Genomic DNA, 18228 nt, shown 5'->3' with positions numbered 1-18228 from the left:
AGTATCTCTTGCATTTGCTGGATCTATTGCATCTGCAGATATTACATATATTGGACTATGAGGTTGAGCAGTTGTTTTCCAAGGTGTGTTGAAAACAAGGATATCTTTCTTAGTATTAGCACAACTAAGGATAGCCATATCACCAAAATAGTCAAGGTCATATTGGTTAGTTGTTTGCAAAGTTTGCCATGCTTCTCTCCACTGCTGTTCTGTATATATGTTTGGATAGTATGGAGATGCCTTAATTTTCTGTTCACCTACAGTATTCCAGACCTTTCTATAGTACTCAGGCCTTTCTGGCAAATGTTCTGCAAAACATTGTCTTGCATTTATGTTATCAATAATGGATTCATACAAGCAATTACCATTGGCCTTGTTTGGATTGCCACTTTTAAGTTGGATACCATGCTGCTCTGCTATGCTAATTGCCGTCTCTAATATTGAGTTGCCTTCACCTATACCTCCTCTTATGTTGTTCTTGGCCTTTTTTATGGTAAGTACTGCAGCTGGTCTGCTGTTTATTTCTTTTTGTTTGTTTTCAATATCAGCATGAGCTACTGTCACAGTTGTCATTACACAGTTCTGCAATACTAAACTTATTGGGACATTCAAAAGTGCGCTGGAAGGGAACACAGAAATTAGTTACCATCACCCAGCTATATACCCCATTTATGTGTTGTGTATCCTGAAGCCCTTTGCCTACTTCTGAAGGCATGTGACCCCCTTCCCCCTGACCAACAACACTTCCTTCATCCCTAGCAAACTTCTGTTTCTGTACTATTTGACTAGCCAACTCCTGTTTCAGTCCTCTCTCAGTAGGCAACTCCTGCTTGTTCTGTCTGTGTAACACTGGTCTGTATGTTTCCCATCTTTCTCCTCCTTACTACCTTATGCCTAACATTTTTCTGTTCTACAACTTCTTTGACCCTGTCAACTACTACCAAAGGCCTATGACCCACATGACCTGAACCAGCACCACTTAGCTTTTTGATGTGCAGGGATTTCTTCTCAGCCACAAACTGGGGTGCTGGGGCATGGACAGGCTTGGCGTTCTGGCGGTAGGCCGAAGGGTAACATAGGACGTATGTGTCAAAGATGCGTTCCATCCTACCCCCGCTGAGAATTCGCTGTAAACACAAGTTGATGTTAGGAGTTAATTACGTTGAATACTTACAGAATACTTTTTAGAAAACGTAATTGAACAGTTGTACAAAGTGTATACATCAGAACAAACATACTTGCTGTATGTCAACAAACAGTCCTTTGGCAGCATGCTGACGTATACAATGACGCCGGTCCCGAACCTGCATCCTCACATCTAGAAACAAGCTCAAACAACATGACTTAAATGAAATATGGCTCTCCAACGTAACAGTAACACATCGGGACGCAGACACATTGGCATGCAAGAATTACCTGGAACAGTAGGCAGCAGGTGTGTCCATTGGTCATGGTCGACATACTTCATTTTAACAGCTGCACAAAAGAACATACAGATGTATGGGTTTAGAAAAACCAAAAAAGAAAAAGCAGAGACAGAATATTGTTCAAATATTGGACACCACTAACAATGGACAATTTTATGTAACACACAGAGCAATTATTATCTGGAAAGGGCCGATAGGATGTTGCTGAGCGCTGAGATGGATCAACACACTGTGGCTGTGATGAAGTACCATGCTCCTTATTTTTGTGGAAGCATCGTTTGAGTGTAGGATGCACTCTAAGTGGCACAGGATTGACAGGGGTGTGCAGGATGCTGTATGAAGTGTTCCAAATGAAGTCCGCAAGGAGAGGCATACCTTTGTCATCACTTAGGTGTACCAAATCCTGACACCACAGATGCCTTAATTATTAATGTCATTACCTTTTGTTTAAGTCCCAGAGAAACATGCATAAGAATGTACTATGTACTCCAAGAACAGTGATGTTGTAACCACAACTTCTTGGAACATACCTTTTGGATGGCTGGAAAACATCATTTGTTGAGAAGTACTGCACTCCCATCTTTGCTGCAACTCGGTGATATTCCTGCTTTAGCAGAAGCTGGTATTCCAGTGTTGCATGTACATGACGTATTGGGAAATCCACCACAAACACCTACAAATAACAAATTGCTATTAGTATTAAAACAAAACCTACTTAATTTCTGTGACTATTACTAGTCCCTTTGTGAACACACAACATTTCACTGAAGGACATTATTGCCTTTGTCTGAGTGTGTTTATGATTTCACACATACCTTGTTTGGCCAGTGTTGCAATGCAACACTGAGGAGAGTCCCAAATGCCCTGGCAGCCTCCTCAATAGTGCGACTTGAGGTCATGTTGTTCCCCGGAGCAAGCAGGCACACTGCATCCGGAGTACGTGGAGTATCACCAAGATGGGAGATCTCCAAACGCAACGCTGTTGCATCTCCTCCAGGTGTGGCCATAAAACCAAAGGACAGCCGACCCTCTGGCGTTTTCACAACTCCATCAGCAAAAGATCTGAGATGTGAATCTCCAACAACGAACACAAACTACATAAAGAAAAGACAAATCAAACATGTTAATACATACGCTAATGAATGTTGTTACAACACCAATTGATGTAACAACCTTTCATGTATACAATTATATCGTATGACATGCTATACAGTACATAACATAGTATTAGATGCTATAGACTACATAAGGCACTTTTGCATACATCGCCTCTTTCTCATTGGCGTGACAATTGTCAGGAAACACAGTCTTGAGCTGATGCCCAGTGATGTCTGAAACAGGCCATTGGCGGACTTTATGACGTGAGCCACACCCTGCCATGGCTAAACAGGAAGAACTATATTAACTTGATGCCACATAAGAAAACACAGCATTACTGGTGCTACTTGTTGTTTGCACATCAAAGTCATTCACACGTGGTACAATGTTACATGTTCACACTGTGATGATGTGTTTGCCATGAACATGAAGGCCACTTTGTGCATTACAGCTTTTTTTTAAATAAAGAGCAAACAACAACTTTCACCACTTGGCGCACATGCCAAATCTGGCCAATCCTTGTCCATTTAGGGGGTACCCTATTAAAAGCTTTGTAACCCCAGATGTGGACACCACAGACACTTGAAAAATGGCTTAAATGAAGGAAGACATTTGTACCATTTACAATACTAGCTTAGATTACTTTATATTCATAATTTTGAACGAAATGTAGTGCCACAAATACAACTGTCTAGGCAAAAAATCTAAAATGAGTTTGCTGTTTTTTAGTCCGCAAAGAAATACTGGGAGATTGCATATATGCAGCAGGTTAAAGTATAGCAAAAACTTGTTGAGCAGAAGTTCATAAAATGTAAGGGGATATGTAGAATTACTACAGGGTTGGGTCTGTTTCCGGTTTTGCCCACCCGGTCCGATATGAGCTTAAACCGGTCTGATTTCATGCAAACCGACTGAACCGGCATTTGTCATTATGAGACGTTCTGGCAAATGAAAAAGTAGCCTACATGAGCAACCTGTGCCGATGGCGCTAAATCCAACTTGTATTGCATTAGTAATAAGCAATATGACAACGTGATTAACGTAATATTATGTTTGTTTATAAATGGAGCCACTAGTGTCTGAGTGCAAAAAAAACATTGACAGGCTGTGCGCAATTTAGTGCCGAGGCCGGCAACAAGGAGATCAAGTTTCATTATACAACGGCTTGGCTGAAGACTCGATTCTGTTTGGTCCAAGGGTTATTATTTCTCAGTAAAGGGACACCTTGGCCTTTTAACAGAAAATCAATGCGCTACAAAATCCAGCATTCTAAATGTTTAAACAGCAACATTATTCTTTTGCTTTTTAATTGTTGTTACATCCCCTCAATGTCCAATTTCACAACTGATGGCAACGTTGAATCACATTTGTAGTTACTGTTGCTAGCTTTACAAATCGGAATCGTCCCTTATTTGGACAGCAGAATAGGCATACCGCAATATTGGCTACGTGACGCGAACCTATCATAAAGCTAGCTGGCATTCAAAACCCGTTTCAGAGGGTCTTAGAAAAACGCTATGTCTACACTGTGCGACCACACCATTTAAAAAAAAAAAAAAGACAGTGCTAGGGAGATTAATTTGATTGACGTATGGTTTCATGCAGTTTTATTAAATAATGTAATGACAAAAATGACCAGAATTTGTGCTAATTGTATGGTATAAAACGAGTTTTTGCATAACAACGGTCCAAATAGAAATAACAACCAGAGTTTTGCCTGACAACGGTAAAGCTGCTACACTCTCATTCATGTGCTCTCATTATGTTCCACTCTGGAGCGGCTGAGTCACGTGCGACGCCTAGTGGTAACATTCGGTATTACTGGTCCGATCCGGTATTTGGCTTAATATCAAAAATTTTTACATTTTATATTTTTCCAACCCTAATTACTACACATCTAAGATGCAAGAACTAAGCAGTGTACCCAGCGTCTCCAAATCTACCCAAAATAGATTTGGAGAATTGTCAATCGTCCAGATTGTACTAAAAAAACGCCGTAAAGAAGCACAGCTATTCTGGAATGTACCCAGGCATCACAAATGCGCCTATATTTCACAAACGGATTGTCCAAGACAATATATTAGACCACACAGAATCAAAAGGGACATCTCTATGCGTAAAACCAATGGTAAGGTTGTATATGCATACGATATTTAGTTGCAGATATCTACTGTAGAATCACTTGGTATAATTTCTTAAAACGTTGTCTCGTTGGTTAAATTTGCATGAATTATTGCGATCTCAAGATCGCGATTTCCTGGAGGGACAAAAAAGTGGCAGCGAAACGAGGCACCAAAATTTGGGTAGTGATTTGGTCCGGTCGGTGGTGACCATACAGAAACCGGTGCCATTAAGGTACCGGTTTTCAGTACCGAACCCTAGTTATAAGTGATAAGACTTGTATCTAAACAGATTTTCCCTGACAAGAACAACAAACATGATATAACAGGCCAATATACAGATTGTAACAGTTTTATATAGCCTCTCAAACACATTCATTATGTTTTTATGTGAACATTCACTTTGATGTCTTGACATCTGAGGCGACTGAACGCATTCACATTCCACAAATAACTGTTAACAACATTTATAGCGCTTTTTGGTCATTTGCATTTGTTCTAATACTGTAGCTTATTCTTCTGCCTAGTTGGCTTTGCAGAGGTTAGGTCAGAATAGTGTTCACTGTGTGAACTAAACTGTGTTCTTGGCTAGAAATACCTGTACAAAATAAGTATTCCATCTTATTGAACCTGTGTTTTGTAGTTGTCCATGACCGTGACCATGAAATGCACTTTTTGCAGCGTCTGCCAAATAAATGTAATGTAATATAGCAGAAAACATGCACACGTGATAAAGATTTTGCTGTTGAATTGATTAATTTGACTCATCGTCATTTCCATATTATCGCAAAATGACAAGAATAAATACAATGAAAAGTCGGACTTGCGTGAAATTTGTAATTAATATTGCAGTGGTATACCCACCGTTTGCTTTCATCTTTTAGATTCCTTCAAACTTACTGCTAGCGGAGCAGCTAAATATTTGAGTGCAGTAAAATGATGGCAGTTTGCAAAAGCAAAAGGGACGTTTACTAGAATTAGCCTGTTATTTTACCCTGACAAAAAGTGCGGAAGGCGATTTTTCAGTTTGCTTTTACTGTAAAGTAAAATTACGCAGAACTACCGCATACCTCACATAACTGTGTCAAACGTTTTGAGTCAGTTATAAGGGGCTAAGAAACAAAATCTGAATGGAAATATTAAGCAAATTAAAGCTTTTGCATGTTTTGCTACATAATATGCTGTCCGAGCACGAATAGTTAATATTTTATAAAAACAGACTTGACGCTAAAGCAAGAAAAGAACAGAAGAGCATACATGTTATAATCCTCAATCTTAATTTCTGATCTGTTCCAAGAAGTAGGCAGGCTATAACCAAAAGTAGGCTACTGCGCCACATAACATAGTTTGAATTGCAGTTATTATGCACTGTTGGGCGCAATATATTTATTGTATATGTAATGATACGTGTGGACGGGGCCTAGCAGCCAAGTTAACATTTACCGACTATTTTATATGGTCTGAAAGAGTACATTAGTCAACGGTGCAAAGGTAGCTCCATAAACACTTGATTACAGTGAGTTTTAGCACATTCGTTGCAAAACACGTAGCCAAGGTAGGAAGCTATTTGCCAAACAATGAAGACGAGAAACTTACCCCAGGCCTGGTTTGTCAACGCTGGTCTTCAATTAAAACTGTGGTCGTTTGTTAACGTGTCGATTCCAATTGCCTTAATAAACAAATGTTTTAATATAAATTTGACTATCAATGTTTATTATTTGCTTTTTAATTCAATGACGAGAGATATAATGGTTTCACAAGGAAAACTACCTCAAACGAAGGCGCTTGCTTAAGTAGCTACCCAAAAGTGAAATGGCAGGCAGGAAGCCTTGGGCTTTTATCGACGCTGAGAATGCTGGGATTTTTCCCAGAGGCCACTGACTTTCAAACTAGGAAAAGGTAGAAGCTGATTGGAGAAATAATCTTCACACACTTCACCTATAGATGTCCTCAAATCGTCTCCATTCCACTCATAGCTACCTAGCTATGGCATGTCCTCACCTCTGCAACGTTATTTGTTGTCGTCCTAAGCGATGGCAAAACCTATAGCCTAACTATGAAGCTATTATATAGTTTGTGCTGCTGCATACTATCTTTTCTTCAACATCATTCCAATATTTTTATTTGTTGCATTCATAGGGAAGGCATACGTTTGTGGAAAGCAATGCACACGCATTTACGCAGATACCCGCCGTAGCCTTTCACTTTATTTTACATCTACCAGTATGCTTTCGTTATACTTCTCTGAGTAGCAGCTGACTATATCTCTGGTTTTCCCCACATTTCATTCGCTTACAGCTTAGCAGAGCATGCACATTCACAGACAGATATCATATCCAAAATCTCTCCAAAAAGTAATATAATGCTTTTTGTCCATTGTAAAGCATTGAAATGAACCCCTCATGAAGGCTTAAGATGAAACATTGTGTGAAGATGGGACGATATGAAAACTATTTTCAACCGTCCACCACGTTTTGGCAATGTTCCAACACACTCCTCACTGTTGTAGGTGTCACAAAAACTATTACATTACTAATAACTAACGCTTACCTTCTGTGAAATACTAACACTTACAGTGTGAAATATCCATATTATGCAATACCACTAACCTATTTAAAGACACTCAAGTGAATGTGATGACAATAAAATTTTCGGTTACGCTCACATATGTTATACGTCGTTAGAAAGCTTATACTCTCACCTACGGAATAAAAACGGCGACAACGCCGTAAACAGGTGTGGTATTACGCACAGCTATTTTGGAAGGTACGGTCTAAAAACTAGACCCTACGGTCTCAGATTACTGAGTTGCGTTGCCATGGATGTCTTCTAGCCCCTTGCCGTAAAGAAGTTTACTAGATGTCGTAACACTTAGGATTTGGAGTTACAGTGCTACCGCGCCGCAACTAATAAAAATGTCCAAATGGCAGGCAAATAAAATCCCAATAGCAAAGTTGTAGAGCACATTCAGGTGCATCGGTCGATGAAGTTTTGTGTTGATCGGACATATGGTGTGGGAGTTATGGCCTTTAAAAGTATGACCCTTTGTTATAGCGCCACCATCTGGTTGACATAGGTGATTTGTAGTGCCCGAGTAGTGTGGGGCCATAGCAACCCACCTACCAAATTTGGTTGGTCTACAACTTATGGTTGCTGAGCCTCAGACATTTTAGCGGAGAAAGCTTCCACGCCCCAACGAAAAAGTCAAAATGGCGGGCAAACAATATGGCCGACATAGGTGATTTCTAGTGCCTGAGTAGTGGGGGGCCATAGGAACCCTCCTACCAAATTTGGTTGCTGTAGGACTTATGGTTGTTGAGCCTCAGACACTTTTAGCAGAGAAAAATAATAAGAATTAAAGCCACAAGCAGCGTTGGGAGGGGTCCAAGCATTGGCACCATCGCGCCCCCTATGGAGCAATTTTAAAATGGCTTTGTCCTCATGATCATATACCTTCACCCAACATATCTAATGAATATCATGATGATTGTATAAAACATTGATGACTTATGGCCAATTTTGTGCTGAGACGCTGTCGGATGACTTAGTTGCGTCGCCATGGATGTGTCCTGGCCGCTTCCCGTAAAGGCCTTTACTAGGTTGTAACACTTAGATGGCCCGGTGTGTATGTACAGCTGCAGCGCTTCCATGCCGCAACTAAAAAAGGTGTCACGCTAGCGTTGTCAAAAGGTGTCACACTAGTGTTGTCACGATACCAAAATTTTGACTTTGATAATGATACCAGGTTTAGTATCACGATACTCAATACTGAAACGCTACTGATTCAATACTCGGTACCTAACGATACTGAAATTACCGTAATAGATCGGAAACATGATGTCCAAAAGGGTTGACCTTATTTTCGAATTCATGGTTTATTAAAAACCTTTAAGTTGAAGCCTGTTCAACACATCAATAAGCATAGGCCTATAGTGTTACCACACTAAACCATAGAAAACTATATTAAATATATTTCAATAATTATACAATTGTAAAGTAAATTAAAGCCGCAAGCAGCGTTGGGAGGGGTCCAAGCATTGGCACTATCGCGCCCCCTATGGAGCGATTTTAAAATGGCTTTGTCCTCATGAGCATATACCTTCACCCAACATATCTGCTGAATATCATGATGATTATATAAAATATTGATGACCTATGGCCAATTCTGTGCTAAGAGACGCTGTCGGATGACTTAGTAAAGGCCTTTACGGGAAGCGGCCAGGACACATCCATGGCGACGCAACTATGTTGTAACACTTAGATGGCATGTCCTAACAGTTAAATGGCCCAGTGTGTATGTACAGCTGCAGCGCTTCCATGCCGCAACTGAAAAAGGTGTCACACTAGTGCTGTCACGATACCAAAATTTTGACTTTGATACCAATACCAGGTTTAGTATCACAATAATTGATACTGAAACGCTACTGATTCAATACTCGGTACCTAACGATACTGAAATTACCTTAATAGATCAGAGACGTAATGTCCACAAGGGATGACCTCAGTTTATTAAAAACCTGGTTAATTAACAACCTTTAAGTTGAAGCCTGTTCAACATATCAATAAGCATAGGACTATAGTGTTACAACACTAAACCATAGAAAACTATATTAAAAATATTTCAAAAAATTAAACAATTGTAAAGTAAATTATCTTTAAACAGGTCTTTCACTTGAAATATGCTGTTTTTAGATATATTTTAAACAATACAGCATCTTCCTATAATAAAATATTTACAAATTAGAACACCTATTGCTACTGAAGTCAACTGAGTCTAAGCTTGCGCTGTATCAACCACGAAGAATGCACAAGCGCAGGTCACCTCACTTGCCAACCTTAGTTGCTACTGCCATCTAGCGAAGATTCTGACAAATTACACTTTTCATCCTCTCAATCGGTAATGCGGGAGACACATGTCCCTGGCTTTTACATTTGACGCAAAACTACCGAACGTCGGAAAATTCTAATATGGAACCGTTTCTTTTTTAAGTACCGAAAAAGTGCTGAAGTTTCGTATACCGTGCAACATTACCGTCAGACACATATTCCAATCCATTGCTCAGCTTAGCAGAGAATGCACAATTCAGAGCGCCTCAGAGACATATAGAATAATAATACACATTTCAAATAGTAGATAGGGCATTGAGAAAAAATGAAACAAAAGACGAAATATCAACTCGCGACCTGCGTGCTGCTCGCAGAATAGCCTACCGTGTTATTTATTTAGACACTGGCATAGAAGAAAATTGTCGGTTACGCTGACCGATAAAACGTTATTCCAAAAGCAAAATCAGACATGTTATACATCGTTAGAAAGCTTGTACTCTCACCTACTGAATAAATGAATTGTCAATCAAGCCAAATTGTACTAAAAAGGGCGACAACGCCGTAAGCAACAGGTGTGGTATTACGCGCAGCTATTTTTGAAGGTAGCCGACCCAGGCGTCACATGCGCGCATATTTCACAAGCGGATTGTCCAAGACAATATATGACCACTCATTCGCAAAAGGGACATCTCTACGCGTAAAACCGATGGTAAGATTGTATATTTATTAAATGCTTAGTCCCAGATATTGACTGTATAATGACATGGTATAATTTTAAAAAAACGTTGTCTCGTTTATTTCGTTATTCAGTGAGCAGCGTTTTCACTGCTGTATTGGCATATTTTAGGGCTAATGTCTGGTTTATCTTGTTGCTACGGAATATCACATTACAGGCATTTGGCAGACGCTCTTATCCAGAGCGACGTACAACAAAGTGTATAACCATAACCAGGAACAAGTGTGTCGAAAACCCTAGAGAGAAGTACCGTTCCAAGTGCAGGGAACAACCGCATAGTTCAACTTGGACCCTGTAGGTTAAACTGATTAACACTAACACAAACAAGAACAGCAACAACGCAGTCTATGCAAAAATACAAGCAATAGTTAAGACGAGTGCATTAACCAAGTCACCGACGAAACAGCTACCTAGTTACAACCCTAAGCTTACAGTCAATTTAGAGATTAAATTGAGAATACGATTTCTCTCAGCATAATGACAGATTTAAAGACTAAACGAACTCACCCGATATTATCTTCAAATGGATCCATGCCAAAGAAAAGTAATGATTCATCCTCTCAAAGCTTTTACGAACAAACTTTTAGTAGCAAAAAACGAAAGATCAACTCGCCATCCATGCTACCTGCTTCCTACGCTCAGAGCACCGTATTATTTTAGACATTGGCAGAGTACAGCATAAATTGCGTCTTTTGTTTATATTCAATATTAGTAATTGCAGCGAGAAACTGCAACTGTAGACACAAGATAGTTTGTTATGTTATGGTAGCAACGGAACGAAGCGGACTACATATGTATTACCGTCATTGTTATATTATACCAGCGTGTTTTCGCGCGTTTGCATAGAAACTCAAAATGGTTTAGCTATTTCTCAGCATAATGACAGATTCAAAGACTAAACGAACTCACCCGATACTGTCTTCAAATGGACCCATGCTCAAGAATAGTAATTATTCATCCTCTCAAAAAGCTTTTACTAACAAACTTTTGGTAGCCTAGCATGCACTCTGGCTGGCACTGTCTTCCATTGCTTCCCTGACGTTCAGACCGTCCCCTCACTGATAAAAACTAGACCCAACGGTGTCGGATTACTTGCGTCGCCATGGATGTCGCTTGCCGTAAAGAAGTTTACTAGATGTCGTAACACTTGTATTTGGAGCTCCAGCTCTTCCGCACCCCACTTAAGCTTCGCTGCTTGGACCCCTAATAATCCTAACAAATACAATAGGGTACCACCAGCTTCGCTGCTTGGACCCCTAAAAATACCTTGTTCCCGTTCCAGCTAGGAGCTAACTCTTAATAACAGTGGCATGTCTCCGTAGCAGCACAGCTTGTCCTTGCTCCTTCCATTGCGCTAGCAAACTAAACCGGACCGGAGCGTTTGACGTTCATTAAGAAAAGGCGTATTTCAAAATAAAGATCCTCGAATATTTCTACATAAATGGCCCTTGTAGCCTTACATATGTAAACGTAAATTCACCAATAAAATAAATCTTACACAGGGAGCAAACTAAGCAGTATAAACAGTACATTATGCTTCCAATAACATCAACTTAAGTATCCTTTACAGGCATGAAGGATCAAGACTCAGTGAAGAGCAGTGATACTAGGCAGAATAAATAGTGCAACTAATTAGCTCTCAAATTACAAACAGGTGAACACAATCACAATCAGTGTTCACGATGGCTAGGGTTGTAAATTTCCGGAAATTTTGGAAGGGAAGTTAAGCTCGGGAATTTTGCACAATTTCAATATATAAAAATTTTACCTTTTAATAGTGAACTTATTTGGGGAGAAATACACATAAAAAAGCAATACTATGTCTTATGGCATGTTTTGGTAAAAAAAATATGCCCATTTAATTGAACTGTAACCGTGCACTGCAGTCAGCAGCGCACTCTTCCATCACATGTACTGATAATTTGCCAGCATCCCTTTAAATAGGAATTCAGTAAAATTACAACCCTCTGCATGCACAGTGCATTTTCCCATCACGTGTCAGGGTTTCCCCCAAAAAAGTTGTTAGGCCCGGTGGCAAGTACCTTTTGAGGGGGGCGGCGGTCCGGCGTGGGCCGGCGGCCAAGTGTCTTTTTTGACGGGGGCCCGGCGCGGACCAGCGACAGACTGATGGCAGCATTAAGGTAGGGCCCTATAGTTTCTGTGATAACAGAATCACGGACGGAATCACAGAATTGAGAATTTAAAAAAGCTATAACACAGCTTCCATAGGGCCCTACATTAAGTCAGTGCTAAAAGCTGACTGGAGATTTGAAAATATGACTACGTAATGTGAATTTTGTTATAAATTAATCATTTATTCAACACACATTTTTAAAAAATCAACAACTATTTACAGCATAGCATCTTACAAATAATCTGACAACAATGTACAGTCTTGGAATGCTGTGTTTTCACCAACAACAAAAGAAATAAAAATAAATATCAATTTTTTCCACTCTACAAAAAACTTGTATTCAAGTCCTGATTGGCTACTGAATCTTACAACAAGCCTTGGAATGCTGGGCACATTTAAACATTTAAAAAACTGTCTAAGGTTTTTTGGCTTTTACAGTACCTTTCCTCCTTGACATTATCCCTAAATATCACAAAAGAAGTATCTGTGTTACTGACTGTTGGCTAGCTAGCTAAGTTAGCTAAATGTCATAAAATTTTTCCTGACCGTGAAAACTGTCTGACTTGTTTAAATTTTGGACAGATGTGGCTCATGAGTAAATCTATCATTGTTTTCGTTGCAGCACTTTCGACACAAGCAATATTGAAAAAATCCATCAATTTCTTCTTACCGTGAAGAGTGCCCTTAACCGTAGTGTTTTTTCCCCAAAGATGGTATTTCTAGATATAGCCTAATTTTGCCGCTGTGTTAACACATTTCTACGGTTGCCGGTCAGGCACTCTTCAGCGTAAGAAGAAATTTTAGGATTTTTCCGATATTACTTGTGTCGAAAGTGCTGCGACGGAAATAACAATAGATTTACTCAGTAGCCACATCTGTCCAAAATGTAAACAAGTCAGGCAGTTTTCACGGTGGGGAAAAATTGTATGACAACGTTGTCGTGCACATCAAAGTCATCAAGCTAACGTTATTAATAAACAAGTGAAGTCGTTATTTCGATGGCGATTAATAAGTCATGTAATGTTACAATGTATCGAACGTTACATTCATGCTACTAGTTTAACATTACCTACACACTGCTTAAGTTAATATAAAAAGAATGTACTTACCGACGTGATGAAGTGATAATGCAGTTTGGAACGAGGTTAGTTAGCCTACTAAATAAGAAATGGTGGCTTGCTAGGTAACGTTACCTTGTGATGGTTGGAAGCGTCAAATGTTGAACGTCACTCTACGCACAATAAGAATAAAGAACACTGATTTCAGACCTGCTGTTTTCCTATAGTGCGTTCACGTTTTAACCAACAGATGTCGCTGGTGAGCTTTCCAACCGAGCCGCCCCACTGTAACTGTAGTATAAAAAAACATCTTAAAAATACATTTAAAAAAAAATTTAAATCCCAGATGCTTAGGCCCGGCCGGGGGTCAACTTAGGCCCAGCGGGCCGTCGGGCTTGCAGTACACTGGCGGAAACCCACACTACTGCCAACACTACCGCACTGTCTGAGCCAAAGGACTACATGCTTTCAGGTAAGTTTTGATTATATTACTGGAGTGTATATTGTATATTTATGGTATTTCAGTTAACCGGCAGATAGTAGCCTAATGCAAAGTACACAGTTTATACCTTGTTAACACCTTCTGCTAGCTAGCTGTTACCATGTGATGTAGCTTGATTGAGCATGCTAATTGAGGAGTTTTAATGAATCTGTTTCCATTCATTCTTTATTGTAAAACATTTATTTTATAAATGAGTTGTTCACTTTAAACCCTTAGGCCTATTCTGACAGCGGTATTAATTCAGTTTATCATTTAGTTTATATTCGCCAATGAACATAATACATTTCATCGTGGTTTTTTTCACAGAAGTTAATTATTTTGTTATGTTTTGTTTTCGTTATGGAAAAAGGGGTCATAAGAATGGTTTTCGTTGGCAAAATTAACGCTGTCTGATAAGTAGGTTATTTTTATCACTGTGAAGCAGCATGGGGACGTCGTATAAATATTGGTAATTTTGGACAAGCAGTTAGCTTCTCTTCAAAACTTTCCGTCTTTGGTCCTACATAGTGTGCTGCCGACATCACTTGGCACTGCTCACGGTATACTGCTCGTCACTAGAACCATGGGATATATTTTGTTAATGTTTATTCCATGTCTGTCATTCCTTGACTTTTTCTAAAAACTTGCTTCAACTATCTATGTAAATAGAATTCTAAAACAACCCTTGGAAGACTGTTTTTAGGGGGTTTTTAGGTGTTAAGTTAACGACTCCCACTAAAACCAAGAACCGTGGCGTCAATCAGAATCAGAATCAGAATCAGGTTTTATTGCCAAGTAGGTTTACACATACGAGGAATTTGTTTTGGTCAGGTGGTGCATAACAGTGAACATAAAATAAGATAAATAAAATGAAATAAACATAGTGCAATAAAAACATAACAGACATAAAATAACATAAACATAGTGCAAACGGTAAACAGTAAACAATAAACAATAGTGCAAGGGGATAAAGTGTTATAAGTACAGGTGCTGTCTGTTTGGTGTCCGTGGGGGTCAGGATAACAGTACAGTATCAGTGGGGGTCCCGGGCCTTGTTGATGAGGCCAGCTGCAGTCGGGAAAAAACTGTTCTTGTGTCGTGAGGTTTTGGTCCTGATGGACCGCAGCCTCCTGCCGGAGGGGAGTGTTTGAAAGAGTTTGTGTCCAGGGTGGGAGGGGTCGGCCACAATCTTTCCTGCCCGCCTCAGGGCCCTGGAGGTGTGCAGGTCCTGGAGGGATGGCAGATTGCAGCCAATCACCCTCTCAGCAGCGCAAATGATACGCTGCAGTCTGCCCTTGTCCTTGGCAGTGGCAGCAGCGTACCAGATGGTGATGGAGGAGGTGAGGATGGACTCAATGATGGCAGTGTAGAAGTGCACCATCATTGTCATTGGCAGGTTGAACTTCTTCACCTGCCGCAGGAAGTACATCCTCTGCTGAGCCTTCTTGGTGAGGGAGGTGATGTTCAGCTCCCACTTGAGGTCCTGGGTGATGATGGTGCCCAGGAAGCAGAAGGACTCCACAGTGTCGACTGGGGAGTCATGCAGGGTGATGGGGGCGGGTGGGGCTGCGTTCCTTCTGAAGTCCACTACCATCTCTACTGTCTTTAGGGCGTTGAGCTCCAGGTTGTTATGGCTGCACCAGGACACCAGATGTTCAATCTCTCTCCTGTAGGCAGACTCATCCCCACCAGAGATGAGTCCAATGAGAGTGGTGTCGTCTGCAAACTTCAGGAGCTTGACTGACTGATGACTGGAGGTGCAGCTATTGGTATACAGGGAGAAGAGTAGAGGAGAAAGGACGCAGCCTTGAGGGGAGCCGGTGCTGATGGTCCGGGAGTCGGAGACGTGTTTCCCCAGCTTCACGTGCTGCTTCCTGTCAGACAGGAAGTCGGTGATCCACCTGCAGGTGCAGTCAGGCACGTGCAGCTGGGAAAGCTTGTCCTGTAGTAGAGCCGGGATGATGGTATTGAATGCGGAGCTGAAGTCCACAAACAGGATCCTGACATAGGTTCCTGCAGTGTCCAGGTGCTGGAGGATGAAGTGGAGGGCCATGTTTACAGCATCGTCCACAGACCTGTTGGCTCTGTATGCGAACTGCAGGGGGTCCAGGAGTGGGTCCGTGATGGTTTTGAGGTGGGACAGTACAAGGCGCTCAAAAGACTTCATTACCACAGAGGTCAGGGCGACGGGTCTGTAGTCATTGAGTCCTGCGGTCCTTGTTTTTTTGGGGACGGGGATAATGGTAGAAGTCTTGAAGCAGGCTGGTACGTGGCATGTCTCCAGTGAGGTGTTAAAAATGTCTGTGAACACCGGAGACAGCTGATCGGCACAGTGCTTCAGGGTGGAGGGAGAGACAGAGTCTGGTCCAGCTGCTTTGCGGGGGTTCTGTCTCTTGAATAATCTGTTAACGTCCCTCTCCAGGAGGGAGAGAGTCGTCATTGTGATAGGGGAGGGGGAGGAGGCCTCTGAGGTGGGTGATTGTAGAGAGGCCCGGGCTCCTGCTGAGATGGGGGAGGAGGAGCTGGTGGTCTGGAGCTGGTGAATGGGTTCACGGGGGATGGTGTCAGGACTGTCCCATTGTCTTTCAAATCGGCAGTAAAACTCATTCAGGTCGTTGGCCAGGCGCAAGTCATTAGTGGAGTGGGGGGCTTTCGGTTTGTAGTTGGTGATCTGTCTGAGGCCCTTCCAGACAGAGGCCGAGTTGTTTTCTGAGAACTGCTGTTGGAGTTTCTCAGAGTACAGTCGTTTAGCATCTCTCACCGCCTTGCTAAACCTGTATTTAGACTCTTTAAACCGGTCCTTGTCCCCACTCCTAAATGCTTCCTCCTTTGCCAGCCTTAGCTGTCTGAGTTTAGCTGTAAACCAGGGTTTGTCGTTGTTGTAGATAACCCTGGTGCGTGATGGTACACAGCTGTCCTCACAGAAGCTGATGTATGATGTCACAGCCTCTGTGTACTCATCCAGACTGATGGTAGCAGTCCTGAAAACATCCCAGTCAGTGCAGTCCAAGCACGTGCGAAGATCCTCCATAGCTTCACTGGTCCACTTCTTAGATGTCCTCACAACAGGTTTGCAGAGTTTTAATTTCTGCCTGTATGCAGGAATCAGGTGGACTATGATGTGGTCAGAGTGTCCCAGTGCAGCGCGGGGGACGGCGTGATAGGCACGGTTGATTGTACTGTAGCAGTGATCTAAAGTGTTCTCCTCTCTGGTCGGGCATTTAATCAACTGGTGGTATTTAGGCAGTTCGTGGCTGAGATTCCCTTTGTTAAAGTCGCCGAGGACGATAACGAAAGAGTCCGGGTTTGTCCGCTCCACACACAGTATCTGGTCGGCGAGCGTACGCTGTGCCTCCTGCACGAGGGCTTGCGGTGGAATGTAAACACCGACCAGAATGAATGAAGCGAACTCGCGGGGGGAGTAGAAGGGTTTGCAGTTGATGAAAAAAGTTTCCAGAACAGGAGAACAGTGCTGCATAATCACTGTAACATCTTTACACCAGCCACTGTTTGTATAAAAACAAATACCTCCACCTTTCATTTTGCCGGAGCCCTCTGTGTCGCGATCCGCTCTGAATAGCTGAAAGCCTGCCAGCTGCAGCGCAGAGTCCGGTATCGATCCACACAGCCAAGTTTCCGTGAAGCACAAAACGGAAGATGTTGAAAAGTCTCTGTTTTTCTCCACCAGTAGCTGGAGTTCGTCCAGTTTATTGCACAGCGATCGCACGTTAGATAGAAATATTCCCGGTAACGGAGTGCGTAGACCGCGTCTACGCACTAATTGACACTATGCTACCCAAAAATGTTGCTGATGCTTTACATTCGAATGTCTGACTGCAGAACGCGTGTGCTAATGCTGTGGAAGTGAGAAATGTCTGTCTCCTATGAACAATAGTTGATTATCAAAATAATTGCACTTATCATACCTCATTTATCTTAGAATTCCAAAGAATAATTAGTAATGACGATTGATCTAACGATTGAAAGTGCTAATTTATTAGTTTAGTAGTAGACTCTATTTATGGCATAGCAGAGCTACAAGTGGGTGGCTGCACATTCATGTGTTTCTCCAAATATCGCATATAAAAACAGTGTATTCCATTTTCGTTCGAAACAGATAGCGTACTTGTAGTTAAATACTTAGAATGAATGAAGCAAGTTCTTATAACGCGTGCGGAAAAAAAAATGTACGACTAAACTTGTGAAAATGCTTTTTCATAATTTATTGTCTGTAAGAAAATATAACAGAATAGCTTTTCATCACTTGTTATTATTGTGTTTACAAAGCCTACTTTAGCACCTGTGGTTTTAAGGGGGATGCTATGGCAATGCGCTATTGTTCTCCAG

General features: G+C 41.4%; 2 protein-coding genes across 2 annotated transcripts; both read right to left on the bottom strand.

Annotated features, from left to right (window-relative positions):
* Positions 1 to 373: 373 nt before the first annotated feature.
* LOC118231443 lies at positions 374 to 2493 on the bottom strand. Its single transcript, XM_035425242.1, has 6 exons — positions 2243 to 2493; positions 1958 to 2100; positions 1608 to 1846; positions 1417 to 1476; positions 1239 to 1318; positions 374 to 1127 (listed from the first exon to the last, which is right to left on the bottom strand). Exons 1-6 carry the CDS (start codon positions 2432 to 2434, stop codon positions 813 to 815), a joined length of 1029 nt encoding a protein of 342 aa, XP_035281133.1. The 5' UTR covers positions 2435 to 2493; the 3' UTR covers positions 374 to 812.
* A 12110-nt stretch (positions 2494 to 14603) lies between these two features.
* On the bottom strand, positions 14604 to 17599 carry LOC118231922. Its single transcript, XM_035426297.1, has 4 exons — positions 17506 to 17599; positions 16052 to 17415; positions 15783 to 15910; positions 14604 to 14616 (listed from the first exon to the last, which is right to left on the bottom strand). The coding sequence occupies exons 2-4, from the start codon at positions 17357 to 17359 to the stop codon at positions 14604 to 14606; spliced, it is 1449 nt and encodes a 482-aa protein (XP_035282188.1). The 5' UTR covers positions 17360 to 17415; positions 17506 to 17599.
* Positions 17600 to 18228: the final 629 nt, after the last annotated feature.

The sequence above is a fragment of the Anguilla anguilla genome, chromosome 7 (assembly GCF_013347855.1).
Source record: "Anguilla anguilla isolate fAngAng1 chromosome 7, fAngAng1.pri, whole genome shotgun sequence".
Taxonomy (NCBI): domain Eukaryota; kingdom Metazoa; phylum Chordata; class Actinopteri; order Anguilliformes; family Anguillidae; genus Anguilla; species Anguilla anguilla.
The sequence above is the reverse complement of the archived record's forward strand: the minus strand, read 5'-3'. Positions and strand labels throughout refer to the sequence as shown.

Coding starts and splice junctions, on each gene's coding strand:
- LOC118231443 (XM_035425242.1), bottom strand. CDS start 2,434: ATGGCCACACCTGGAGGAGATGCAACAGCGTTGCGTTTGGAGATCTCC. Junction 1,847..1,957: donor GTTTTCCAGCCATCCAAAAG/GTATGTTCCAAG, acceptor TTAATAATTAAG/GCATCTGTGGTGTCAGGATT. Junction 1,128..1,238: donor TGTTTGTTGACATACAGCAA/GTATGTTTGTTC, acceptor TTGTGTTTACAG/CGAATTCTCAGCGGGGGTAG.
- LOC118231922 (XM_035426297.1), bottom strand. CDS start 17,359: ATGCAGCACTGTTCTCCTGTTCTGGAAACTTTTTTCATCAACTGCAAA. Junction 15,911..16,051: donor CCGTCGCCCTGACCTCTGTG/GTAATGAAGTCT, acceptor TTCATCCTCCAG/CACCTGGACACTGCAGGAAC.